This window comes from Chrysemys picta, chromosome 1, assembly GCF_011386835.1.
Source record: "Chrysemys picta bellii isolate R12L10 chromosome 1, ASM1138683v2, whole genome shotgun sequence".
Lineage (NCBI taxonomy): Eukaryota > Metazoa > Chordata > Testudines > Emydidae > Chrysemys > Chrysemys picta.
The window spans coordinates 209,116,660-209,143,642 of record NC_088791.1 but is presented as its reverse complement, the minus strand read 5'-3'; the positions used below and the strand labels follow the sequence as shown (position 1 = coordinate 209,143,642).

The 26,983-nt window shown below is 44.0% G+C and overlaps 1 protein-coding gene across 3 annotated transcripts in view; it reads right to left on the bottom strand.

Annotated features, from left to right (window-relative positions):
* The window catches only part of LOC112059376 (uncharacterized), a 66,413-nt gene that overhangs the window by 6,143 nt on the left and 33,287 nt on the right, over positions 1-26,983 (bottom strand). For 2 of the 3 annotated variants that reach the window (XR_010595688.1, XR_010595687.1), the window contains exon 2: positions 5,480-8,533. Coding sequence is in view for 1 of the 3 variants with exons in the window: in XM_065579252.1 (XP_065435324.1) it covers positions 6,617-7,675 (1,059 nt within the window). In the remaining 2 variants the exon portion in view is untranslated. Of the gene's footprint in view, positions 1-5,296; positions 8,534-26,983 lie in introns of those variants that run through there. The other variant, XM_065579252.1, reaches the window with a different exon arrangement.

Here is a 26,983-nt window from a genome sequence, read left to right as displayed (position 1 = left end):
TAAAATAAGCAATTTTGTAGAATTACTAAATCTTCTGGTTACTGCAGATGTGAGGCTCTACATTTAAAATGTGCAGCAAAATTGCTATAACTTTATTTTGGTAATTAATGTATTACATGATGTGTAAAGAATTAGGCACACCATTCTTATTAGCAATAGAGCAGGAATGCCTAATTCCTTCTAACAGAGGATTAATTATCAAAAGGGGAATTACATGCATAAATCCCCACATACTGTGATAAAAATAGACCCTTTTATCTCTAAACTGCTGAGGCACCATCATATTGTATCTTGTCAAACCATCATTTAAAATTTGTAGCTGCTATTCCCTTTTCCTTTGTTGCTCCAACAAACTGTCTCGTTTTATTAAAACATTTTTGTTAGGGAAGTTTATCATCTTTCCAGTTGAGGTGGTTTTCAAAGATTTATAAGTAACTCTTTATTAGGGAGGGATAACGTCTGTTTCCTAAGGCAAAAGTCTTGATTTTTTTAAACCCTTACATTCAATGAAGAAATAGTTTGAACGTCGTGCACACGTCCAAACTCTGCATAGCTTTTTCCTTCTCATTCTCTAGTTGTCTTACTGCAGCTGCACAGCTCTTGCCTTTCTTGGTATCAAACCATGCTTCCAGCTGTCACTTGACTTGGAGACTGTGTTACTCTCTTCTCCTCTGATTATCCAGCTGCAATTGAGAATTACCCCTAGAGCAATATGGTTTCCCATTAGGTCTATTGTGAGAGAGAGACTTACATGGGTACATTGCAAAAGACTTCTCTTAATCGGACTCTCAGCATGATCAATGCTTTTATGAAGAAGCAAGCAATGACTTTTCAGAGAACCAAATAATCCTCTTATGGCCCCAATCTAGCAAAGAACTTAAACACATACCTAAAGTTCAGTGACTGCTGAATCGATGCCTATAATCTCCATTCCAGTACACCTGGGTAATTCCTTGATGTGAAGTTTTGGATAAAGAAGCAAGGAGTCTTTCTTCAAGTGAATATTACACAATTGCCAGTTTGGTTTGAGTTTACTATAGGCAGATAGTCTATATAGGTGTTTTAAAGCAGTTGTAGCATGTACTCCAAAATCTTTTGGACTATGGAATTTTCATGCACAAAAGATACAACAATGCACATATCATATAGAAAACAAACATCCTAAATGCAATACCCCTCACTATAGCTCACCCTTTCTTTGGGAGAACATCTGTGTTCAGGTAGACAGAGCTAACCCCCCCATCAGGCTCTTGCAGGGGTTTCCCTGTGCTTGAGCTGGTGAAAATGGCTGAAAACCCCTGAATACATCAGTTCCTGCTCTTTATGACCTTCCATCCCTCTGTCAGGAGCAGGGCCGGCTCTAACTTTTTTGCCACCCCAAGCAAAAAAAAAAAGGGCCGCCTTCCATAGCGCCGCCATAACGTACACCTTCAGCACCGCGACGCCACCCCCACCGTGAAGTGCCGCACCACCGAACCCCCCCTGCTGAACCCCCCAGCCCCCCGCAGAGCACCGCCGAACCCCCAGCCCCCTGCGGAGCACCGCGCAGCTGAACAACACCCCGCGGAGCACCGCGCCGCCGACCCCCCCCCCCACCGAACATCCCCAGCCCCCCGGTGAAGCGCCACACTGCCGAACCCTCCAGACCCACGCGGTGTGCCGCACAGCCAACCCCCCCCCCCCCCCCGCGGAGCGCCACACAGCCGAACCCCCCCACCGAACCCCTCCAGTCCCCCGCGGAGCACCGCAGAGTGCCGCCGAACCCCCCAGCCCCCTGTGGAGTGCCGCGCAGCCGAACCCCCCCCACAGAGCGCCACTGAATGCCATGCCGCCGAACCCCCCCGCCGAGCGTCGCCGAACACCCCCTCCTGCAGAGCGCTGCCGAACCCCCCCGCCGAACCCCCCAGCCCTCCGCGGAGCGCCACGCAGCCAAACACACACCCCCGCAGAGCGCCGCCGAACGCCGTGCAGCCGAACCCTCCCACCAAGCGCCGCCGAACACCACCCCCTCTGCCGAACCCTCCCGCCGAGCGCCGCGCTGCCAAACCCCCCCGCTGCCACACACACCTCCCACTGAGCCACCAAACACCCCCACCGCCGAGCCGCACTGCCGAACACCCTCCCGCCCCCGCGGAGTGCCACTGCCGAATCCCCCCCCCCCCCCAGCGCCCCCAGCTGCCGAAACAAAAACAACCCAACCCACCCCCAGCACCGCCTGACCGAACCTCCCCACAAAAAAAACAAAAAACCCTGAGCACCCCCCGCCACCCCAAGATTGGCCGCCCCTTATCAGTTGCTGCCCCAAGCACGTGCTTGGTTGGCTGGTGCCTGGAGCCGGCCCTGGTCAGGAGACTCCTGGATCAGTTTCCCCAGGTGATCCCAAACCTCTGCCAAGAGGCTTCATTGTCAGGCAATCCCCTCCCCTCACTAAACAGTTCTAAAGAATTCTATAGCCAGAATATAAAGCTTTATTACACTCTAGAGCAGTAGTTCTCAACCTATTTACCACTGTGGGCTGCATATGCAGCTCTCTGTTATATGTGCTTCAGGCTGCATCCACACAATATATATACTAACTGAATGGCCCTGAGGATGTCACATGGGCCGCAGTTGTGTGCTGATTGGGCTCTAGAGCAGCAGTTCTCAAACTTTAGTAACCCGAGGACCCCCATTTTGATTTAAAATTTTGTCGCAGACCCCCAAGCTCCCCACTCAATCCCAGGCCCTGTCCCCACTCCACCTTTCCCCCAAGATCCCCCCCTCACCTCTTCCCACCCCCACTGCACCCCTACCCCTCCTCTTCCCTGCCTTTTTCCACCCCCTCCCCTGAGCACCCTCTCCTCCCCCTCCCTCCCAGCACCTCCTGCATGCTAGGGAACTGCTGTTCCCCAGCATGCAGGAAGTGTTGGGAGGGAGGGAGGAGTTGCTGGAGGGAGGGGAAGGAGTTGATCAGTGGGGTCCCCAGGACCCCTGGAGTACCCTTGCGGACCCCAGTTTGAGAAACGCGGCTCTAGAGAATGGTTTAAAAATTATATGGGAAGGATATTCCTCTCCATTAAATTGTCTTACCCCTTTTGACATGAGTGACTACCCCAAAAATTGAGGTCTAGTGGGTTGTTACAGTTAGGAGAAGAAAATGGTGGTATTTCTTTTATGCAGTTTTGTTTATTTACAGAGAACATATGAAGTCCTGTGCCTCTGAACACAGAAAGAATCAAATAGCAAGAAACAGCTTTGGCTCACAGCATCAAAAACACTCTTTTCAGCCTGTATCCTCAATCCAAAAATGTTTCCCCAAACTTCTTCCAGTGTCATACCCTATACTTTCCAGTGCTCCTTCAGGCTGTCTGTGTGGCTTTCGGGTCTTCTGTCTTCCCTAATTTATCCTCCCTTCTCCTCTCTCCCTCCTCCCCCCGCCGCCAAAAAAAAAAATACCCAGCAAAATCACCTTTGCCCACCCAGTCCAAAACTCCTGGGTGGGTTCACTCATTCCTTTTGTCATAGGTAGGGGGTTATCCTTACAGTTACATTGATTGGTGCAAACACACTCTTTATCTCAATGAGGATTTAACTCAACCTATAACAAGGTTTCACCCCACTCATAACAATTCTATAGCTTTTGAGAGTAATTCCTATAAAACATTTTGGCATCATCTTTATTTAATACTATCTCAGGGCTCCTTCCTCCCACCCACCTTTTCCAGCTTTTCTCCCTTTTTTCAGCTAAAGGTGATGACTGCATGGCGATGATGACCTACCTGACACTAGTTCTCTCATATTGTTTTCTCCTGTACTTGCAAGTCCTTTGTGATATGAGAAGACTGCTATTTGCTCAAGGTGAACCTTTGAATGAATTTGTGTCCTTGTTTAATAAGTTACATTTGATTAGTTAATTAACATCCTAATGAATTTCAGATGAAACAACACAAATTTATTTTTAGCCTTGAATAGAGGTGTTAATTGGTAACAACGGACTGGGAGAGCATTTTAGAATTGCTTTACATATTTGTACTTAATCACCAAAATACCTGTATCTTTTGGGGGGGAGGAGGGGCTAATTCTGTGAGGGGTTGAGCACTCCTGGAAGATGCTGCACAGTCTCCTATACCATAGAAGTCAATAGGAGCTGAGGGCTCTGAGCACCTCCCAGGCACCTTTATCGATTTGCAGTATTGGACCTCTACACAGTAACTTTCTAAAGCCTCTCCACTGTGCATGTGCTAGTCTTGATATGTTGTACAGTCTTCCATAGCTGATTTGACATCATATCACCCTAACATTGCCGAACAGATGAAATGTTCACTAAATATATAGGAATATATTTCAATGTGATTGAATTTTCTATTAGCAGTGATATTAGTAGCTCCAACTATGCTACAGAAGCAGCAACTTTTTAAAAAGTGGGCTTAGCAAGAACATTTGTGCTACCTGAGTATATGGGACATAACTTCCTTCGGCACTGGAGATACGACTGTACTAGGAGACCATTTTTTAAAATAGCTATTCTTTTGTACTGTAGAAAGAGTCAGACTCTTATCTTTCATTTTCCCTCCTAATTAATTTTTAGTCATTTCATATTTCTACATCACTCAAATAAAAATGTCATTTTCCTAGCAAACACTGGGGGATGGGTAGAGTAGCAGAGATTCCCTTTCCCCCCTCACAACAGCCAGTCAACCATGCTATGCCATTTAGGACCACATTCCGAGCTTGATTACACTAAAGCTATGTTTACACTATGGACTTTTCAGTAGCACCGCTGGACCACTGCAGCTGTGCCACTGTAAGGTCTCCTGTGTTGCTGCTCTATGCCGGTGGGAGGAAGCTCTCCCGCTGGCAAAGTTAAACCACCGCCAGCAAGCTATGGTGGTAGCTATGTCGGTGGGAGATCATCTCCTACCAACATAGTAACAACAAGGAGTCTGGTGGCACCTTAAAGACTAACAGATTTATTTGGGCATAAGCTTTCGTGGGTAAAAACCTCACTTCTTCGGATGCATAGAGTGAAAGTTACAGATGCAGGCATTATATACTGACACAGTATATAATTGTGTCATTGTGTCAGTATATAATGTGTCAGTATATAATGCCTGCATCTGTAACTTTCACTCTATGCATCTGAAGAAGTGAGGTTTTAACTCACGAAAGCTTATGCCCAAATAAATCTGTTAGTCTTTAAGGTGCCACCAGACTCCTTGTTGTTTTTGTAGATACAGACTAACACGGCTACCCCCTGAAACTTGATACCAACATAGTACTGTGTTATACCAATTGAATAAAAACCAGCAGGATCTTATTAAGAGGGATAAGGTAAAGATGCCACATTTATTGTAAATATAATGATAAAGCAAAAGATAAAAGTAAACAATGTTGTTTGACTACTTATTCCTATCACTACTTATTTCTTATACACACACACATATATATATATTCATTCACACAATCATTCATTTAAGTTCTGTATAGGTGTTATAGTTACCAGCCTAGAAGTTGCTCATGCCAAGTTACTGGCCAGGTATCTTGGTCATGAGGATGGAGCCGAGTCTGTGTCAGATGCACCTGATGCTCCTGGAGGTTGGCAGCAGAACCAGAGACTCAAAGTCATCAGTCTTGAGAGTCCATTCTTATAGGAATTAGTTCCTATGTTAGTCTATGGGAGCTGTTTCATCCTGCAGTTGCTGACTCAATCAGCAGATGGCACATTCCTGGACACATTCCTGGACACATTCCTGGTGGCTCCAAACTGTCCGAAGTTTGTGTTTCTCATCCTTCCAGGTGATGGGGTGGGTCCCAGTTTACCCTCCGGGGGTTTCTGGTCATCCCCTTGACACATTCTTCGGCCGATGGATACTCCCTATCTAGGCTAGCACTTCCCTAACCATTCATGTATATCAAGCATTCATCAGCATACATTCCATACCTTAACCATATTTTAATTTACTGTCTCCACCACTTTCAGGGTGTGTGCTAATTCATTTGAGACTCCCGGCCCTTTAATCACAGAGGGTGGGGGTCTGTCCTAGGAGCCCTTGAATGAAGTGAAAGTCACTTAACGGCTTATAGTGTTTGTTTACATTATATCAATTACTTCAAGAACAAAGTCAATTAACTTGTTTGTAAGTTTTACATAATAGTAAAGTATCTTTCACAGGATAGATATAATCAATGGTTTCTACAGACAGTAGCTTACAAGTTTTAACAGAAGACCCAAGAGATTTTTGTACTTGGTGAAACTGTTGGATTTTAAAGTGTGGGGGACAAATTATGAGGGGGTCACTGTCACTTGGGGGAATCACTGTTAGTACCTTCTTTAATATCCCTACATAATCCCCCTTTTGACACTACGATATTTATATAATCGTTAGTGTCACTTTCTTTTTAACCTGTTTAAGAGAAGGTACTGTGAGACAACATGTGTTTGTGATTCCAATTTAGCATACATTCTTTTTATCTGAAAACACATGCCACACATACCAATTATACAAATACAATTTAATATTAAGACTACTATCAAGGGATGTAGCATTATTGATAGAATGCCAGTGGTAGTCGGGGACCATCCAGAGAATATATCATACCAGTGGTAGGTTGTAATTTGTTTTTCTGCAGTGGCAATTCATAACATGTCCCCAATGGCATGTATAATATGAATAGTCCGATTTCCTACTTGGTCATTTGTCTGTTCTAAAAATTTGGTCACTTCTTTGCTTTTAATTAGGCTATCAGTAAGATCTTGCCATCTAATTCCAAGGTCAATCGAGAAGTCGGCCAGCTCAGCTGTTAGTGTTAGCTGGGACCTTTTTGGCCGCGGTAAATAGTAAGTGTCATTTCTAGTAAAAACAGTACTGACATTGCATTTACATTCATCTACTGGGGGGTTGCTAACACTCCCATCCTCCCAAAATACTTCCTCCCACGAGTGGATACAGACACATTGTCCATTGTACAATACTTTGGTGTCATTATCCAATTCATCCCACATACATGATCCCAATGAAACATCTTTACTACAAGGCTCTGGGGCAACAGGTAAGGTGAGGCATACCCACTTTTGAGGAGTCCATTCGGTACAACCTCTAGTGTCCAATAGTTTTCCTCCCTCCCCAGCCCACTGGCTCGAGGTCCGAGGCAGCCAGAATGATTCCATGTGTAATATGGGGAGTGGGCTAACCTTCCATACCTTTGCCTTCAGAGACTGTTGATGTGCTATTTTTACAATTATTTCCCCAATTAACGAGTCTGGTTTCACAGTGCTGGAAACATACTGCATCCAGTCATATTGGTAAGTATCAAACAGAGATCTTTTCCTTTGTTTTAACAAATGCATTAAAACCTTAATATTACCCAAAATTACCCAAAACATTTCGTGTTCCAAAGTAGATAGGGCAAGTATCTGCATTTCAGTGCATCCCATAGCTATAGCCATTTGGTTTCCAATTTCTAGATTTTTCTTATGAAGTAACCAGGTGGTAGTATTCAGCCATTGCCGCAGATTCCATTTGGCTTTTAGGTTACCCAGGCCAATTTGGACTAAGTCTAAATTTGCGTGTACTTGTTTTTGTATCAGGCTGTCCTGCAGTTGAGCCAGGAAGCTTAATTTATTCTTAATAGTTTCCAAGTCTACTGAGTTTGCAAGTCCCGCTCCTGCTCCAAATCCACCTAGCATAGTATTCATAATATCTCTTTTAATTCTGGGATGTGTGGTGTATCTGGGGGGGACAGTTTGTGTGTCCTCATCCAGGCCTGCAGTATAGGGAGGGAAAAAGGCTTGCACTTTGGTTCTACTTTCGAGACATTTAATCTTGTCCAGTCCATATCAATTTTTACTTCTACCAGCAGGGGGCTTACTAAAACTTTTACCGGAGCAGTCTGGATTTTAAATAAAGCTGGGTTTGCCATTTTTAACGGGGTGTTTCTTATAAACACATGTTCTTTTTCCTGATGTCCAATCACACCCATCAGGAAATAGTATCGTATGTGCGTGGTTTGGGCAGTAGACTATGATTACTGTTATAAGGGTTCCTGATGTCACGAACCCATCCCATACATAAGGGAGCGAGGGGTAGTCTGAAAGCATCGTAGTATCACCTGCATACCCTTCTGTTCGCACCCCCAGGATCCAATGTTTTTCCCGTCCTACGGGGACTGAGATGTTTGCTTGTAGTCCCAGTTCCCCTTCCCCAACATATACATGAGTTTCCCCTAAAGGTGTTATTGTCAGATTAATTTTCAAATCGACCCATCTTAGGTGTATATCTGGTGGGTGTGTTGGGGTCCATGGTATGTTGTCTCTGTGTGAGTTGTTGTGTATTAGTAATGCGGTGAGGATTGTTTTACCTTGTCCCAGATATACTGGAGCATGGATAGCTTTGTTAGGGTTTGGTGTGGGTGTGCCGGGGTGAGTGTGTTCTTTGGAGATAGGTAGCGTCTTTATCATCGGGATTAGGGTGAATGTTGTGATCCAGACCAAGAACTGCTGCTACTTTGTGTTCCATTTCGCTGGAGTCATCATTTTGTCTGGTTTCCCACTGCCCTTAAAAAAAATAAAATAAAATAAAATAAAACAGAGATAGGATTAGAACCGGCAGTCTCAGCAACCGCGTTTTGTGCCCGATAGTTCTACAGGGATAAAAATACACCGTGTCCACGGGTCCTGGTTTGCGAATGCTATCGGGGTGTTGTATCTGGAAATATAGTTGCAACAGAATAAAATTAGTTTATGCAAACAACTTTATTTGTGAAACGTGAACCCACTTTAATTTACCATTTTTGTCTATGCGGTAAATGAGAGGGCTGAGGCGATCAACTATGGAGTAGGGACCGGTCCATTTTGACTCCAGTGTGTGATCCCTTTTGCCCAACTTCAAATACATTACCTGATCCCCTGGTTCCCACAGTAGGGAATCCCCATTCTTATTCTGATCCATTTTTGTATTCATGAGCTCAATGGCTTGGCTCATTCTATGCTGCAGGGTGGCTTTGTCTTCCTGCAACTGTTTTAACCACTGCCAGTGCTCATGAGTTGCAAGCGGATTGTTCATCTCTGTGTCTGCCGCTTGTTCTGGGTTGATGACCAACCTCATTGCCTGCCCGAAGAGGATCTGGTATGGCTGGATCTTAGTTCTCAGCCTGTTACTGCTGCGAATGGCTGCTAATATTAGTGGTAGTTTCTCCGGCCAGTTTTTACCAGTGTTGTCTACAACTTTCCTAGGGCTTCTTTAATAGTGTGGTTCATCCTCTCTACTTGTCCTGAAGACTGCGGTCTGTATGGGACATGGAGTTTGTGTGAAACCCCTAATGCTTTAAGCAGTAGAGTAAATATGTCTCCCACAAAGGATCCTCCGTTGTCTGAGTCGATAATCTCGGGAGTCCCATATCTGCAAACCACTTCAGAGAATAGTTTCTTAGTGGCTGTGCGGGCGCTATTGTTCCTAGTAGGGAAAGCTTCCACCCAACCTGAAAAGGAATCTGTGATTACAAGTAGATATCGAAATCCTTCTTTACTCCTTGGCAATTTATCAATGAAGTCAATTTGGATTCTATGCCAGGGTCCCAGCCTTCTTTGATGTAGCATCTGAGGCTGGTGTGGAGGACGAGCTTTATCTTTGGCACACTGTACACAATTCCTGACCCCATGTATCCACATCATCTCTCATCCCCTTCCATTCTGCCACTTGCTTTAACCTTCCCAGCGTCCCTTCCACTCCTTCATGCATGAACTGATGAGCTATGTTCACCAGTTCCTGTCTTTCAATTCTTCCTGGGACGCGGACTGCTTCTAATACCTTCTTTTCCTGCCTTTGGGTCACCGCTGCTATCCCTTCATAATCTCTGGCTATGGCATCAGCACGGTTATTCCATACTGTTTCAGCTGCGGAGCCTTTTCCATGGTGCCTTGACATGTTTGATTTTAAGCTGGTTGGGATGAGAGGTAACCCAGGCATAGATCCATCTCCATTCATCTATATATGCTCTCTCTTTCCCGTCTGCGGCTTTCCAATTGTTCCTCTGCCAATCAAACATCCAATATTGCACCCCGTTTACACAGTAATTGCTGTCAGCATAGATGTATACAGTCTTGGGGCAGTTCTCTGTTTCATATTGTTTTAGGACTTGGTATATGGCATGGAGTTCAGCATGTTGTGCTGAGCCATGATCCAAATACCCCTTTAGTACCTCCTCTTCTAAATTGATGGCTGCATATCTGATTCTCTTTTTACCGTGCACCACCATAGAACTACCATCGGTGAACCAAATATGTCTCTCCTGACCACGGTATCCTATTCTTCCAGGGGGGTGCTTGGGCTTGGGCTATCCTTTGTTCTAGTGTGACTGCTGGACATACATGCTTAGTCCCCTTTTCAATAAGAGCATGTGTCAGCATGTCAGGTTTGGATACTGTGTCAGCCCGGACTCCTCTGTTTACCAGTGTCAGGGTCCATTGTGCCATTCGGGTGTTGGACACCCTGCCTCCTATTAGTTTTCCAGATAGGATGTATTTCAGAGGCGTATGTATGCTTTGTATAGTTATTGGGGCACTGCTGGTAAGTGGCTCGAAAGACTGAACTGCCCATACGGCTGCCAGGCATTCACGTTCACAGGTGTCAAAATTTAGTTCAGCTCCCTGTAGTTTTTTAGATTCATAAGCCACAGGTACCAATGTCTGGTTTTCATTTTGTTGCAAGAGAGTAGCCGCCCTGGCCACCTCATTAGCTGCTACCCGGATGACAAATGGTTTAGATTCATCCGGGAAGCGTAAAGCTGGGGCTGCTAGGGCTTTTTGCTTCAGGATATTTAAAGCGTTCTCCTGCTCTGGACCCCATTCCCAATGCGTCTTCTTTTTTAGCAGTTTCCATAAAGGAAGTGTGATCTCTGCATATTTATAGATATGGGGTCGTAGAAAGTTAAATCCGCCCAGCAAAACCCTTAAGGAGTGCGCATCGGTAGGGGCTGGCATTTCAATTAAAGCCCGTACCTTCCTTTGATCTACCTGCCTTCCCTACTGGCCAATGATAATACCTAGGTAGATGACCTGGGTTTGCACCAATTGTGCTTTTTCAAGGCTTACCTTGAAGCCAGTGTCCTAGATCAATGCAAGGACGTCCTCTGTAAGTCTTTGCACTTGTGCCTCGAGTTGGCCAAAAACCAAAATATCGTCCACATAGGAAAAGACGAGTGGTCGGTCAGAGGGACTTAACTGGTCCAGCATATCTACCACATGTTTATGGGCGATAGCTGGAGAGTCTTGGAATCCTTGGGGTAGGCGCTGAAATGTGTACTGCTGGTCTCTGATGGTGAAGGCAAACCAGTCTTGTGAATCAGGATGTAATGGGATGGCAAAGAAACAGTTAGCCAGATCTATAACTGAAAAATACCTGGAGGTGGCTTTTACCTTTTGGATGACTTGTGTCATATCTGCCACAATGGGGGCCATGGGTATACTTCCTTTGTTGATTCTCCTATAATTAAAGAATTTTTCACTTGACCAGAGCTCAAAGAGCCGGGAAGCGATAGGATTAGTCTCCAGGATTGCCCGTCTGCCTTCATGACTGGCTAGACAGGGGAGTTAAAAGGGGAGTTAGTTTTTCTAATCACTCCCTGCTCTTCCAGGTCCTGAATGATTTGGATGAGCTGTGTCTCTGCTTCCCTGGGATACCGATATTGTTTCTGTGGGGACACAAGTTCACCTACAATTTTAACACAAACGTTAATTCTACCACAATTTGTTTTCTTATGGGTCCAGACTGTGGGGAACTTTGAACGCCATTTCTCCTGCTGCTCTGCGGTGAGGGCAACGACGAGCTAATCACTTTTGGCAGTGATAAAGTTGTCATGGCTTGCTGTAGGGAGATAAGGTGGAAGGGTTTCAAGTCTCCATAGAGCACTTCTGGGGAGATCAATAATAATGTTATTTTTAAACAGCCTGTCCGTGCCCAGAATCACGGCATCGGTCATATGCTTTGTCTGAATCAGGTTCCCGGTGGTGTGGAATCCTTGAACAGAGAATTGTACCTGGACCCATTCTTGTCCTGGGCTAGGTTTTCCCTGAAAAGACTGAAGCATAATGATTTGCCCTCTGGTCCCTGTCTGTGGAGCGGTTTTGATTAGAGAGACCGAGGCTCCGGTATCAATTAGAGCCAGCATAGGAGCTTGATTTCCCTGCTGGATGTAGACATAGAGTCTTCCTCCTGGATCCCATGTCAATTCCCCTATATACCTCCACTGTTGGGCTCCTATGCCAAGTGGGTTTCCCTAGTAATATTCCTGATCATTTGAAGGAGGGGGAGGTGGCAGGTCCATCAGGGGAGCGCTTGGGGTTGTTACCCCCGAAACATTTCCTCTCTGGCCTTGCAGTCTGAGAATTTCCTTCATAATATCAGACATGGGGGCTCTATCCCATTTTTCTCTATCCCCTCCCAGCTGTAATAATAACTTCCACGCCATGCGGCACACATCAGAGGTGGGTCTTTCTAGCTGTTTAGCCCCGTCGGCTGACTGAGACTTTTGAAGGTCTGGATATAGCCGACCCCTGAACTGAGTATCCCCCCGTCCCCTGAATTTTCCCCTTGAGTGTCTTCCGTGGGATCCTGCAAATCCCTTAGTTCCACTTTCGTTTGAGAAAGTGACTGTCGGCTGCATTGCCGCTACATATGCAACCCTTTCCTTTTTTGTTTGGGGTTTAGGTCCTGCATGTGTGGTAATTTGTTGTACCATTCCCCTTAATTCTTCTAGCATTGCGGGGTGCCCGTCCTGCCAAACCGCAAGTTTCCCTGAATAATATGGTAATAGTGATGCGGCACAGTCTCTCAGAGCCAAGACTGAGAAAGGTAGTGTGTATAGATTGCTAACGCCAGTCACTGTTACCAGACCGGACATTACTTGCATTAATGCCCACAGGATGAGGTAGTTTTCTGGGTCCTCATTGGGGCCCTGGGTGGAAGCTACAGCTTGGGCTATGAAGTTTCTCCTACCTATTTGTTCCCCGAACATTGCCATTAGAGATAATTTGTTGGCAGGCTCAGTTATTCTAATGCGGTCCAGGGTAGCTCTTATGTCTGGAGCCGCACAGATCCCCATTAGCCAGTAGAGTTCTGTAGTGGTCAGTGCCTCTCTCCCAGTTAATAGGATGGCATCGGTACACCATCGGGAGAAGGATTCCCTGTTCAATATACCTAGGTGATCAGCCATTGCCTTTAGGTCGGCTGCTGACACCGGGATAGTTGTTATTTGTTCATTACCCCCATCCTGAGAGTCTGCTCTGGGGGTAGTTATAGTGCACCGCTCTAAAGCTGCCACCAGGGCTACAGGACCCTTCTGTGGGTTATCCCAAATGTCTCCCTCCCAGACTTCTTGGGGGTCCCAAATTTCTGCTTCACAATCTGCTAGAATTGACAGTCGTCAGGGTTCCATTCTCCTGATTTGACAGCCGCTACTTGACGGGTAGCAAAACCTAATTTTTGTTTCAAGTGTTTAATAATAGAATCACAGTGATTATGGTTTTCCAGGGCTTTGCCCTGTTCTAATGTTAATTTCTCAACCATGCCTTTCAGGATCTGGTTTTCTTTGATTAAAGCCTGATTTTCTTTTTCTATGTCTTTATAGGCTGTCATCTGGTCTGTCAGGAATCTCTCATTACTTTTTCTTTCCTGAAAGGCGTGTTTTATCATTTCCATTTGATTGTGGGAATTTGTTGCCATTACTTTCCAATTTTCTACCCCTTTTTCCAATTGGGATAGTTTTTCTTTTAGAGATATTTTCTCCTCTTTACAGGCTGTTAGGAGGAGGTAGCTGTCATTACTAGCCTCCCACAGCAGCCAGATCCCTGCAGCGTCTCTTTTTGCTGCATTTGGGGGTTTACATATGAGAATATATGGGGCCAATCTATCCTCTAGATCCGAAATAGAGCAAGCATCTGCAAGGGCTTGTTCAGTCCAAGGACTGTGCCCATATCGCTGAAGGATTTGTTTAAAGGGCGTTATTTCTTTTACAAAAGTGAGGTTGGAGCTCCTTCAAACTCCATTCCTCCCTCTGAGACTTATCTCCCTTGTCTTTTCTTAAACATTTTTAACATGTGTATAGTTTCCTTTGTCACTCCTGAACCCTTGCAGTGAGTGACACAGCCTAAATTATCTTATCCTGCTACCCCAGATCTCATTCAGCGAGCAGCTTTACCTTGCCCTATAGGCTCTTGTTACCCCTGATTTCTCAGTGAACACTTTGGATAAGAAGAATTGTAGCTTAAAGTTTCTATGAGCTCTTTTATGCAGCCTCTACCCTCCAGAGGTCAGTAGGCTTTGGTTAACCAAAAATAGAACTGCTCTCTATAGAGCCGGTTGTGTGCACACCAATATTTACAATACCTGGGGCTTTTTTAACCAATATTCCCCCTTTTGCAATTCTCCACCAAAATGTTATACCAATAGAATAAAAACCAGCAGGATCTTATTAAGAGGGATAAGGCAAAGATGCCACATTTATTGTAAATATAATGATAAAGCAAAAGATAAAAGTAAACAATGTTGTTTGACTACTTATTCCTATCACTACTTATTCCTTATACACACAAACACACACATATATATATATACTCATTCACACAATCATTCATTTAAGTTCTGTATAGGTGTTATAGTTACCAGCCTAGAAGTTGCTCATGCCAAGTTACTGGCCAGGTATCTTGATCATGAGGATGGAGCCGAGTCTGTTTCAGATGCACCTGATGCTCCTGGAGGTTGGCAGCAGAACCAGAGACTCAAAGTCATCAGTCTTGAGAGTCCATTCTTATAGGAATTAATTCCTATGTTAGTCTATGGGAGCTGTTTCATCCTGCTGTTGCTGACTCAATCAGCAGATGGCACATTCCTGGACACATTCCTGGTGGCTCCAAACTGTCCAAAGTTTGTGTTTCTCATCCTTCCAGGTGATGGGGTGGATCCCAGTTTACCCTCCGGGGGTTGTCTGGTCATTCACTTGACACATTCTTCGGCCGATGGATACTCCATTTCTAGGCTGGCACCTCACAAACCATTCATGTATATCAAGCATTCATCAGCATAGATTCCATAGCTTAACCATATTTTAATTTACTGTCTCCACCACTTTCAGGGTGTGTGCTAATTCATTTGAGACTCCCGGCCCTTTAATCACAGAGGGTGGGGGTCTCTCCTACGAGCTTCGGGGTGTGTGCTAATTCATTTGAGACTCCCAACCCTTTAATCACAGAAGGTGGGGGTCTGTCCTAGGAGCCGTTGAATGAAGTGAAAGTCACTTAACGGCTTATAGTGTTTGTTTACATTGTATCAATTACTTCAAGAACAAAGTCAAGTAACTTGTTTGTAAGTTTTACATAGTAATAAAGTATCTTTCACAGGATAGATATAATCAATGGTTTCTACAGACAGTAGCTTACAAATTTTAACAGAAGACCCAAGAGATTTTTGTACTTGGTGAAACTGTTGGATTTTAAAGTGTGGGGGACAAATTATGAGGGGGTCACTGTCACTTGGGGGAATCACAGTTAGTACCTTCTTTAATATCCCTACAACTGTCCACACTGGTACTTTGTTGGTGAAACTTATGTCAGTCAGGGGGCGTGTTTTTTCACACCCCTGACGGTGACCAACAAAAGTGCTATTGTAGATAAAGCCTAATATAACTAGCATATAACTCCACTGGGGAAAATCAGTTGAATAGCTCTTGCCCTTGCTGTATATGAAAGGAATAGGTTGCTGATGAGCCTCGTGACTGGCTCAAATTTCCTGCAAAATAATAATGCAAATGATAAGCTCAACTGATTTCCTCGTGTCATCAGCTGTTGGAGAAAAGATAGCTGCACATTGCAAGGATCAGAGAGACACTGTAGGAGAGGGAAAGGCAGGCTGTCTGTCAGACTGTGATATGATAGCCTGCTGCACTGTGAAGAAAATGGGCACTACATTTTATGTTTAAATAACAGGGGATATATACAGACTGCTCTCAAGAGGGAGGTCTGAGGAGGTGAAATAAATTTTCTACTCTAAAGTCTACTCTAAAGCTCAGGCCTGATAATTAATTATATTAAGGCCTGAAGTGAGTGCAAATGTAATCTACATGTGCATAAAGGAGCCTAAAGTGAGTGTAAATGTAATCTACTTTGAAGTGTTAATGTAAATTACAATAAGGTTCATTATCTGAATTGATTAATTCATATGCAGGGATGAAAGACATCCTTCTGACAGCAAGAGATTTCACATTAATATGAACCTTATTTAGTATGTATCAAACATTCACCACCAGAAGATAACAACTTTAAGGTAGGATACATTATCTGTGTAGATTACTTTAGTGATGACTGTCCTACAGTCAGATATCTTTTAAAGTATTTATTATAGATATTCTTACATTATTGTTCTGTTAGGGTGATTCTCCATCATATCACTTGATGTTGCTAATGATGCAAACAGGTTAATAGCTACTGGGATATTTGCAAATCTTCCCATTAACCTCATGGGCTAGAATGGATTTTGTGTGAGACAAGAAGATCTAAGACCAACATAAAAGTTACATACTGGTATGTAACAAATGGCAGAGAGAATTTAAAGATCAAAAGTTTACAAACTACTGTTGCAGATAGACACACCTGTGCTTTCTAGTATACATTCTGAAGAATCCAGATGAAGATTTCTCAGCAGGGTTCTACAATATACATACTAAAGAGTATGAGCCAGATTGTGTTTGGTTTTGTATGAATCCACAGGGGAGGAAAAGGAGGCTTCCCTCACCCTTTTTTCCCCTCTTCATGGTCCAAAGTCAGGAATGCAATTACATCTTAAAACTAGCATTGACAGAAGTGTTAGCTCCCCAAAGTACATTTGGCAGGGCAAAGGAGGACCAATAGCAGAGTTGGCCCCACTTGGTGTGGGAGAATACGCTTCTGCATCCTGAAAAAGGGTTCACCCGGGACTGCCCTGGCTTGCCATCCCCCAAAGCATCAAGAATTGTGCCTGCCTCAAAACATTTCCCCTTCTTATGATCAATGTTACCAATCTCGGTAGAGCCCTTCCAGCGTAATCTGACATACCAGACTAATGATTTTTTTTTTAGTCTCAACAATGAAATGTCTAAGATTAAAATATTGGTAAAGTGGCAGGGCACGTATGATTATTAATTTGCTCATAAAACACTGTGCCCCCCCTTTTTAATAATCTGATGAAATTGGGTTAGACATGCCTTTGGCCAAAGTTAATACCATCTGTTACTGTTTGGATATCATACATAGTTTCCCTGTGTAAAAGAAAGAGAAGATAGTGGTGAAGGATGATTAATATTTTTAGATCATTCTCCATACATTTAATGAATGATGGGTATAAAGCCTGTTCACTAGAAGTGGGAAGAATCTTATTTAAATATTAAAAAGGAAATATTATCTGAGTAAAGAATGAGGACGTTTATTATTGTCTATTATTTGTGTTCTGTGCTGTTTGGTATTTATTGTCAAACAGACTTGAATATCTCATTGCATAGTGTCTCTGTCATAAGATCATTTTTGTAATGGTTAGTGTTGCAGTTTTTGGCACTAGTATGGCAATAACTTGGAAAATGCTCATATAGTTATTTTTAAAGTGTCTGTCATGAACTATAGATATTTGTACGCATATATTAAAAATGGGTCCCTACATTTGGGCTTCTACATACACTTTTAGGCACCTAAAAAGGTATCCTACATTTTCAAAAGTCCTAAGCACTAAGAAGCTCCTGTTGGGTTCCTGAAAATGGATTTAGGTGTTTAACTTGAGGCTCTATTTTTTGGTGTCCAGTTACAACAGTCTAATACTTTATTATTTTTCTGCCCCAAAACTAACTGTATCTAATCTAGAGAGTCATGTCCTCCATTTTAACCTGGGGAGTTTGTAATAAACATAGTACTAAATCAAATTAATTATTTTCAGTTCTCTCAAAATGTGCTTGATATCTCAGAAACAAGATTCTATGGGTGGGATTTTCAACAGCACTGAGTGCTGGTCTGTCATTATGAAGTCAGTGGGAGTTTTGCCATAAACTTCAATGGGAGCAGACTTCTGTCAATGCTGAGGGCTCTTGAAAATCCCAATGTTGCCAACTGTTACAATATTGCACACTTTTTAAAGGATTCTTGTGAATTTCTGGCTTCAGTTTCTCAAATTTTGTCGTTATCCAAAATGGCTGATGCTATCTCCCATTACATACAATCAATGGGGCTGAAGCCAAAGGCTGCCCTCAAGATAGCTACCATATTCTTTAATCTTTCTAGATTAGAGAGGTTGCCTTCAGTGAAGATGCAGGTACTACCCCATTGTTTCCAAGGGGACTGAAGCCAACCTGCACTCAGAAAAGATGCTGGCCAAATAATCACCATGGGAGGGCCAAGCAAGGAACAGGGGAATATCTGAAAATGTCAGCAGTGGAACTGTGTGGGCAGCAGAGCGGAAGACTGTATTAGAATGGGGAGTGCAGGGGAAGGCTAGGAGCCGGAGGCAGACTGTAGGGACACAGGAGTGTGTGGGAGCTGGAGGCAAATTAATCAGAACAGTGGAAGGTAGCGTAGATGAATAAGAGAATGGGGTGGATAAAAGGCTGTGAAGGGAAAGGGAGGGAAATGTGGGAGGTGACTGAATGTGGAAGTGGGGCAGATGGGAGACTGAGGTCTCTGGGGGAACAGGCAAGGAGAACGTCAGTGAAGCATCTGTCACTCTATCTTGTCTAGGTAGGGAGGGAGACAGAGAGAGAGAGAGAATGATAGTTCCCCAGCTTGAGGGATGAGTGGAGGTAAGGAGCAGTAAGCAGGGAGGTCTGCATTTATTCATGCATATTTAAGACTGAATTTTGATCCTGAGATAATCACACACAAGTTGGAGGTAGGTGAAAAAAATCAAAAAACAAACAAAATACAATGCAACTCCTCTTCTTAAACTCTCATGATTTTTAAGTCTACCTTTAAGATGTTTGGATATTTGGGATTGGCAGTATTTAAATCCTACACTGTGCTCCTCTGTGCTGCTTCTCTCTACAACAGTAAAGAGGAGGGATTGGGGGATGCCCAGTAAATTCATTACAAGCAGATCCTCAGGATTAAACCATCCATGCATCTGAGCTGCCCAGTGGAAGAAAGTGTTCTTTTCCCTTCCCACTGCAATACCTTTCTGATTAGATGCCCTGCACAAAGCTCCTAGAAGGTGGTCAAGAGGGCCCTAAGGGTATGTTTAGACACTGCAAAAAAAAAAAAAACCCAACAAAAAAAGAACCCACAGCAATGAATCTCAGAGCCCAGATCTACTGACTGGGGCTAATATGAGGGCACTAAAAATAGGTATGTAGGTAGATGTTCAGGCTGGGGCTGGAATTTGGGCTCTGAAACCCAGCCCCAGATAAAGAATGTGTTTTTATCCTTCTATTTATAGGCATAGACTTTTATGATTAACTCCTTCAATAGGAGCAAGTATGTCAGAGACCTGTGTGTAACAATCTTTAGTATTTATGAGGAATTAATTGAAGGGGGATTTCTGTTTTCAAATGAGTCAAGTGGATTTGCTTTTAATTCAGAATTCTCTGAAGTTTATGTAGTGAGATGTTGCTGCACTCAACAGTGTGTATTGAGCAGTAAAAAGTTCTGAGGGTTAAAACATCACTAAGATACATTGTGAGTCAAAAGGCTGAGGGATCAGAGATTTCAGTCACCAGAGCAATGCAGTCACCTCCCAGAAATGCACTCTGAAGTGATTTATTATTATTGTATAACTATAATGCTACTGTAACCGAGTTCCGATTTCTCAACACTCTTTATTGCTGACATTAAACGCAGGCAAAACAAGCAGCTAATGGGGGTTACTGCAGTCCTTCTCTTTGTACTTTAGGGTCATAGAATATCAGGGTTGGAAGGGATCTCAGGAGGTCATCTAGTCCAACCCCGTGCTCAAAGCAGGACCAATTCCCAGACAGATTTTTACCCCAGTTCCCTAAATGGCCCCCTCAAGGATTGAACTCATAACGCTGGGTTTAGCGGGCCAATGCACAAGCCACTGAGCTATTCCTCTCCCTCCCAAAGTTGTGCTCCAGATGAGGTTTGAACTCCCAACCTCAGCATTACTCCACACAACACTGCTCTATAAGTACTGTATGCTAACCCATTGTGCCACTGGAGCCAACACCTATGTAGTCATGCCAACCTATGGTGCTATATAAAGGTTTTCTTTGGCAACAGACCTAGGGTTGCCAGGTGTCTGGTTTTTGGCTGGAAAGTCTGGCTGAAATGGGGACCTGGCACTGTCCAGTGAGCACTGTTGACCAGACATTAAAAGTCCAGTTACCTGCAGTAACTAGCCTCTGCCACTGGGGGGTGGGAAGAGCATCACCTGCTGCTCGAGCCTGGTGGCACACTCAGGAATGGCTCTGGCAGAGAAAGATACTGGTGGTTTCCCCGTCCTGCCCCAAGCGTGGCTCTCCCTCCCCCGCCCTGCCCCACTCACCCCCACCTCCAGAGCCCTGCTCAACAGGCAGAGGGTGCGAGGTGGAGAGAGCAGCGAGTGTTGGTGGGGGGGGTGAGAAGAAAAACAAGGGGTGGGGACTTGGGGGGAAGAGGCGGAGCAGGAGGCGGGGGAGGTTCCAGCACTCAGTGTCTGGTTTTCACAAATCAGAAAGTTGGCCACCCTAAACAGAACTGATGAGGGAGGCAGTTTGTGGCTTGGTCTTCCCCCACAACCTAAACTTATGACCTAACAAATAAAGCCATTCTTGCTTTAGTGGATACGTTTAACAGCCCCATACTGAATTCACATTATTTAGACCACAATTCACTATTTAATTACTGTTTAGGAGAAGTAAGAATAGCTAAAAAATATGGGCGTGACTGTGCTAATGCTTTTAAAGGATCTGAGCATTCTCAATGTAAACTAGGGCCTTGGCTACACTGGCGCTGTACAGCGCTGCAACTTGCTGCGCTCAGGGGTGTGAAAATGCACCCCCCCGAGCGCAGCGAGTGCAGCGCTGTAAAGCACCAGTGTAATCAGCGCCTGCAGCGTTGCACGCTCGCTCGCAGTGCTGCAAGCTACTCCCCTCGGAGAGGTGGAGTACTTGCAGCGCTTCGAGCTCTCTTGCAGCGCTGATGGCGCGACTACACTCGCACTTCACAGCGCTGCCGCGGCAGCGCTGTGAATCCCCAAGTGTAGCCAAGGCCTAGAGATCTCCAGAAACTTGAGCAAACCCCTTTGAGCTGATTATTCTTGCAGTTATTAACTGCTGTGCCTTCTTTCCCTTCAGACTGCCTCCTGAGTGCTTTACTAAGGCCTAGTCTACACTACCAAGCTTTGTCGCCAAAAACTGCCTTTTGTCTACCAAACAGTGCATGCGTAGACACTGCAATGCAACTTTTGTCAGGAAAGATGCCCGGTTTTGGCAACTAAATACATCCACCTTTTTCCTCTACATTTTTCTTGACAAAGTGCCAGTGTAGACACCACGCTTGATTTCATCACTTTAATTAGCCTCCAGTAGGGGGCCCACAATGCCCATCGTGACCACTCTGGTCAGCGGTTTGAACTCCACTGCCCTGCAGCCAGGTATGCATCCATCTGCTCCTTAGAAGCCCCAGGGATTTTTGAAGTTCCATTTCCTGCTGTCTCAGTGTGGATAGGTCTCATCGCATTGTCCCAGGTGACCATGGCAGCTTATTGCAGCAAACGCTCTCCCGCTTGGACCACTGTAGAGCTGCTGGATCTGCTCAGTATATGGGGAGAGGAGGCTGTGCAGTCCCAACTGCACTTAAGCTGTAGGAATTTTGATACCTATGGGCACATTTCTTGATGCTTGTGTGAAAAGGGTTATGATCAGGACATGCTGCAGAGCGAAGAGAAAAGATCTGAGGCAGGCGTATCATAAGGTGAGGGATGCAAACCGTCGCTCCAGTGCTTCACCTAAGACCTGCCGGTTCTATAAGGAGCTGGATGCTATCCTCGGTGGCGACCCCACCTCCATCGCCAAGAGCCTCGTGGATACCAAGTTACTTTATGGACAGTCTGTACGTTAGGATATTAAGAACTGGTAACTTGGTATCCACGAGGCTCTTGGCGATGGAGGTGGGGTCGCCACCGAGGATAGCATCCAGCTCCTTATAGAACCGGCAGGTCTTAGGTGAAGCACTGGAGCGACGGTTTGCATCCCTCACCTTATGATACGCCTGCCTCAGATCTTTTCTCTTCGCTCTGCAGCATGTCCTGATCATAACCCTTTTCACACAAGCATCAAGAAATGTGCCCATAGGTATCAAAATTCCTACAGCTTAAGTGCAGTTGGGACTGCACAGCCTCCTCTCCCCATATACTGAGCAGATCCAGCAGCTCTACAGTGGTCCAAGCGGGAGAGCGTTTGCTGCAACAAGCTGCCATACCTCTGAAGTATCCACGAGGCTCTTGGCGATGGAGGTGGGGTCACCACCGAGGATAGCATCCAGCTCCTTATAGAACCGGCAGGTCTTAGGTGAAGCACTGGAGGCGGCGGAAAGAGGACCTAACCTGGAGGATGACATTATTGATGAAGAGGTGGAGTTAGATGAGGATGTGGAGCTCCCAGCAGGGTCGCCTGGTTGAAAATGTTTATTTCTAGGCAGCCTATAACTGTACTATCCTGTACCATTTGTTTTAATAGATAAACAGAACAATCATATTCTGCTCCATATCTTAATGCATGACATAAATCATATTAACAACTGAACAATACCTTATTGGCAGTAAAATTAATATTACTGTCTGAATACTGCTTTGAACATGTAAATCACAACATAATTGCTAATTATTAGTACAAAGTAAACTTCTGGTTTAAGGTTTGGACCAACTCCAAACATTAGTTCTTATTATTTTATTTTGGTTTGTTGTAAGGTTTATTGTACTCACTCACATAAATCCCGACTCCATAATCCAGAAGATGCCAGTAAATGAGAAAGTCAGAAGTAATGTAAGAAAAATTTATTAAGGAAAATACAGTTATTTCAAGTGGCATAATCCCCAGAAGTCTCCCCAAATTACTATAGAAATCTAAGGTACAGTCTTGGATGCACTTCACATGAAATAACAGATCATGAGAGGATGTTTGTTTGTTTGTGACCAACATAGATTTTGGAGTTTTTGGAGTGAACCCAGTTATTCATCATGTATTCATTCAGAGATGACAAATCTATGGCTTTGTCTACACTACAGACCTTACAGCAGCACGCTATACCGCTGCAATTGCGCCTCTGTAAGGTCTGCCATGTAGCCACTTTTGGGGGGAAGAGGTGGGGCAGGAGCAGGGCCTCGGTGGTCCTGTTACCAGCAATTAGAAAGATGGCAACCCTACTGATGGAGCTGCTCAGGTGTAATGATGGTAGGAAATGCTGAGAAGAAAACAGAGTTTTAGACACAGCCTCTCCATGTAAAAGAATAAATGGACACAAATCAGACATCAAGAATTGTAACATTCAAAAACCAGTAGGAGAACACTTCAATATCCCTGGACACTCAATAACAGACTTAAAAGTGGCAATTCTTCAACAAAAAAACTTCAAAAACAGACTTCAATGAGAAACTGCAGAACTGGAATTAATTTGCAAACTGGACACTATCAAATTAGGCCTGAATAAAGACTGGGTGTGGATGGGTCACTACGAAAGTAATTTTCCCTCTGCTGATACTCACACCTTCTTGTCAGCTGTTGGAAATGGGCGACGTCACCCTTGATTGCACTGGCCTTGTTAGCACTACAAAAGTAATCAACTGTTGAGAATAGGCCACTTCCACCTTAATTGAATTGGCCCCGTTAGCACTGACTCCCCACTTGGTAAGGCAACTCCCATCTTTTCATGTGCTGTAATATATATACTGCTTACTGTATTTTTCACTCCATGCATCTGATGAAGTGGCCCACAAAAGCTTATGCCCAAATAAATTTGTTAGTCTCTAGGGTGCCACAAGGACTCCTCGTTGTTTTTGCTGATACAGACTAACACAGCTACCACTGTGAAATCAATTCAATAGGTGGCTCGTTCCCCATTCACAATTCTGATTTGAGATTAGTCAGCTACTTTAACTCCATTTAATATGGACCACATTGATTTAGCACAAAACACTTGTCCTCAGATTCGGCTTCCCATCTTTTAGAGCTGTTGTTCCATTTTCCTTGAAAGACCAAATAAGAAATATATTAAACCCTATATGAGATTAGCTGCCTTGACGCAGAATGTACAAATGAACATTAACATAAGACAATAGCAGCATCTTTGACTCAAAGATGCTGCTATTGTCTTATGTTAATGTTCATTTGTACATTCTGTGTCAAGGCAGCGGGTCAAAAATATCCATTATATGGATTTTTTTTTTTTTTTTGGTATTACAGCCTCATAACCCACTGTTCAAATGTTATGAAATATAATGTTTCTCATTGTATTCTTTTATGAAGTCAGGAATCTTTCAATAAAAGAGCCTCATTCTAAAGCTGTTAGCACCCTATTATGTTATTGCCACTGGTATGTATGTGTTCTCCAGCTGCAAAAAGGGAATGATGTAGAATCGCTAGAGTTATTGTACTTACAGCACTGTACAAGCAAGATGTAATTGGAGCATTAAAATGAATGCTCCATATGGTGAAGGACAGTCTGTACGTTAGGATATTAAGAACTGGTAACAGTGAGGATTACTTAAAAAAGACTAAAATTAAATGTGTATTTTTCTCTATTGTGCTGCATCTGGTTTCTGTCAGAATGAATCTTGTTGATCTTGGTTTCAAGGTTTCCATTCTGTGAGCTTTTAAACCAAGGTCAAGCAGTAGGCAGCACTGAGACCTTGAAGGTGTTATTGACTAGGAATATATAAGCTTTATAGCTACAACACTAATTATTTATCATTCATAGAAAGAAATATAGGTGGGCAAAATGTTATAGTTATACAGATTTTTCTATAGCTGTATACACACCAGCATGTCAATAGACAGATGATAAAGATTATGTGAACATATGTGAGCATACACATGTTTATATAAATACATGTGTGTATATCTAGAGAGAGAGAGAGATGCATATATAAAAAAACTCAATGTGAAATTATAATATGTGCGTATCCCACTAGAGTTATAGGGCTCTGTCATACTCAGGCCCATTTACATTGCTCTGATGCATAAAATGGTCTTTGAGTCAATGGATTTCCTACACCCCTGTGGCCTTTAATCAAGCCCCTCAGCTTCCCAAGGGTAGGAGTTGTGTCTGGAACACTGTGGTGCTCTGCTTATCCCCTGCTTCCAAAGCCCCTAGAAAGTCATGAGAAGTGGAGCATCAGACCGTTCCTGAGACTGCTTTAACTTTCATGGGGGAGGAGGTGAGTATGCTCTCACAAACACCCCACAATAAAGGCAGCATTTTGCCCCACCTCCAGCCCTCCATTGCTGTGCTGCGCATGGGAATAAAGATACTGAAATTGGGCTATTTGTGACATTGTAGCTGCATGAGTAATGAGACTTGAAGCAGCCTCCTGAGCTGATTTTGTTTCTGTTAATACAGTATGTGTTTGACATTGCAGCCTTCATATATTATGTCCAAGCTGAAGTATAATTACAAAAGAAAAACAACTTTAATAACATGTTTTATCAGAAATGGTTTCTGAGAGCTCCACAGGGAATGTGTCTAATCTAGGCGTTTTCTCCGCAGGCATTCTCTTTTTATGCTCCAGCAAAGTCTGCATGGAAATGAGACTTCTAGGCTGGTATTCCTAGCGGGGGATGGGGGTGGAGGGGGGGTGGATCCAACCAAAACCAGGTTTCATTAGTCAGAAGGCAAATGGATTTATATGGGGTTTACAATACTATCCAAACTGATCAATAATTTCGTTAATATCTTTCACTGGCCTTTAAGAGTAGCCATGTGATGTTTGAGGTGCTGTAAGTGGGTTGGAATTTTCTGAATAACACTTCCAACATTGTTGACACATTGTTATGAATGTAAGGTCAGCATACTCCTGTATCAGAATGTTAATACTTCAGATGAATTAGGTTTGTAAGGATTACCTTAGTTTTGGAGATCTTACGCCAGGCCTTTCTGTGGATTTGATTTAGTTCTGAACATCTCCTAAAGCATGTCTTGTTTCATGTTTTGTTTTGTCTGTCAATTAGAGCAAATGCATTCCTCTCTTTTGACAGCTTTAATATCATCCCACAGGCTAATCATGGGTCAAGGTTGCTTCTTTCTGAAAAAGCCAGTGAGAGGTAATTCTATTTCTTGTCAAAAGGATCCATAATTATGTGGTATTGCCTCTTTCATTCCCTTTCTATGGGACTATCATTAGTGCTATCTCCTGCTCTCTCTAGTGAGCTCTTTCTCTCCCCTCAGCCCCTGTAGACCCCACTCTCTTTTCCAGGGTCCTCTTTCTCCCCTCTAAATGCCTCCATCTCTCTCCTTTCTATCCAAGAATAAATTAAATTATTATTATTTCAGGTTTGTACCATTTGAAAGCTAGATTTTCTTTGTTTATTGTATGTCAAATTTAACAAAAGCTTAATTAAGTTATCCCTTTTGCATCTTCTTCTAATCCCACTGAAGTAAATGGGAGTTTTGCTATTGGCTTCAGTGAAAGAAAAATAAATCTGGTCCTATGTTACAACAATCTAATCTATAGGTATGTATTACTCCAGTATAAGTGATCCACAGAATCACTTAACTATGCACCTACAGGCAGTAATTAGGCATCTAAATACAGGGCCAGCTCTAACTTTTTTGCTGCCCCAGGCAAAAAAGAAGAGCACCGCCCCACAGTAACACCCCCCCAGAGCGCCGCGCCGCCCCGCCCAAACCCCCGGAGCGCCGCACCAGCCGGCCAAACCCCTGCCCCCCAAGCGTCGCGCCAGGCCGCACCGCCCAAACCCCCGAGCACCGCGCTGGCCAACCCCCCCCCCCCAGCGCCGTGCCGCCCCACCTAAACCGCCGGAGTGCCGCGCTGGGCTGGCCAAACCCCCGCCC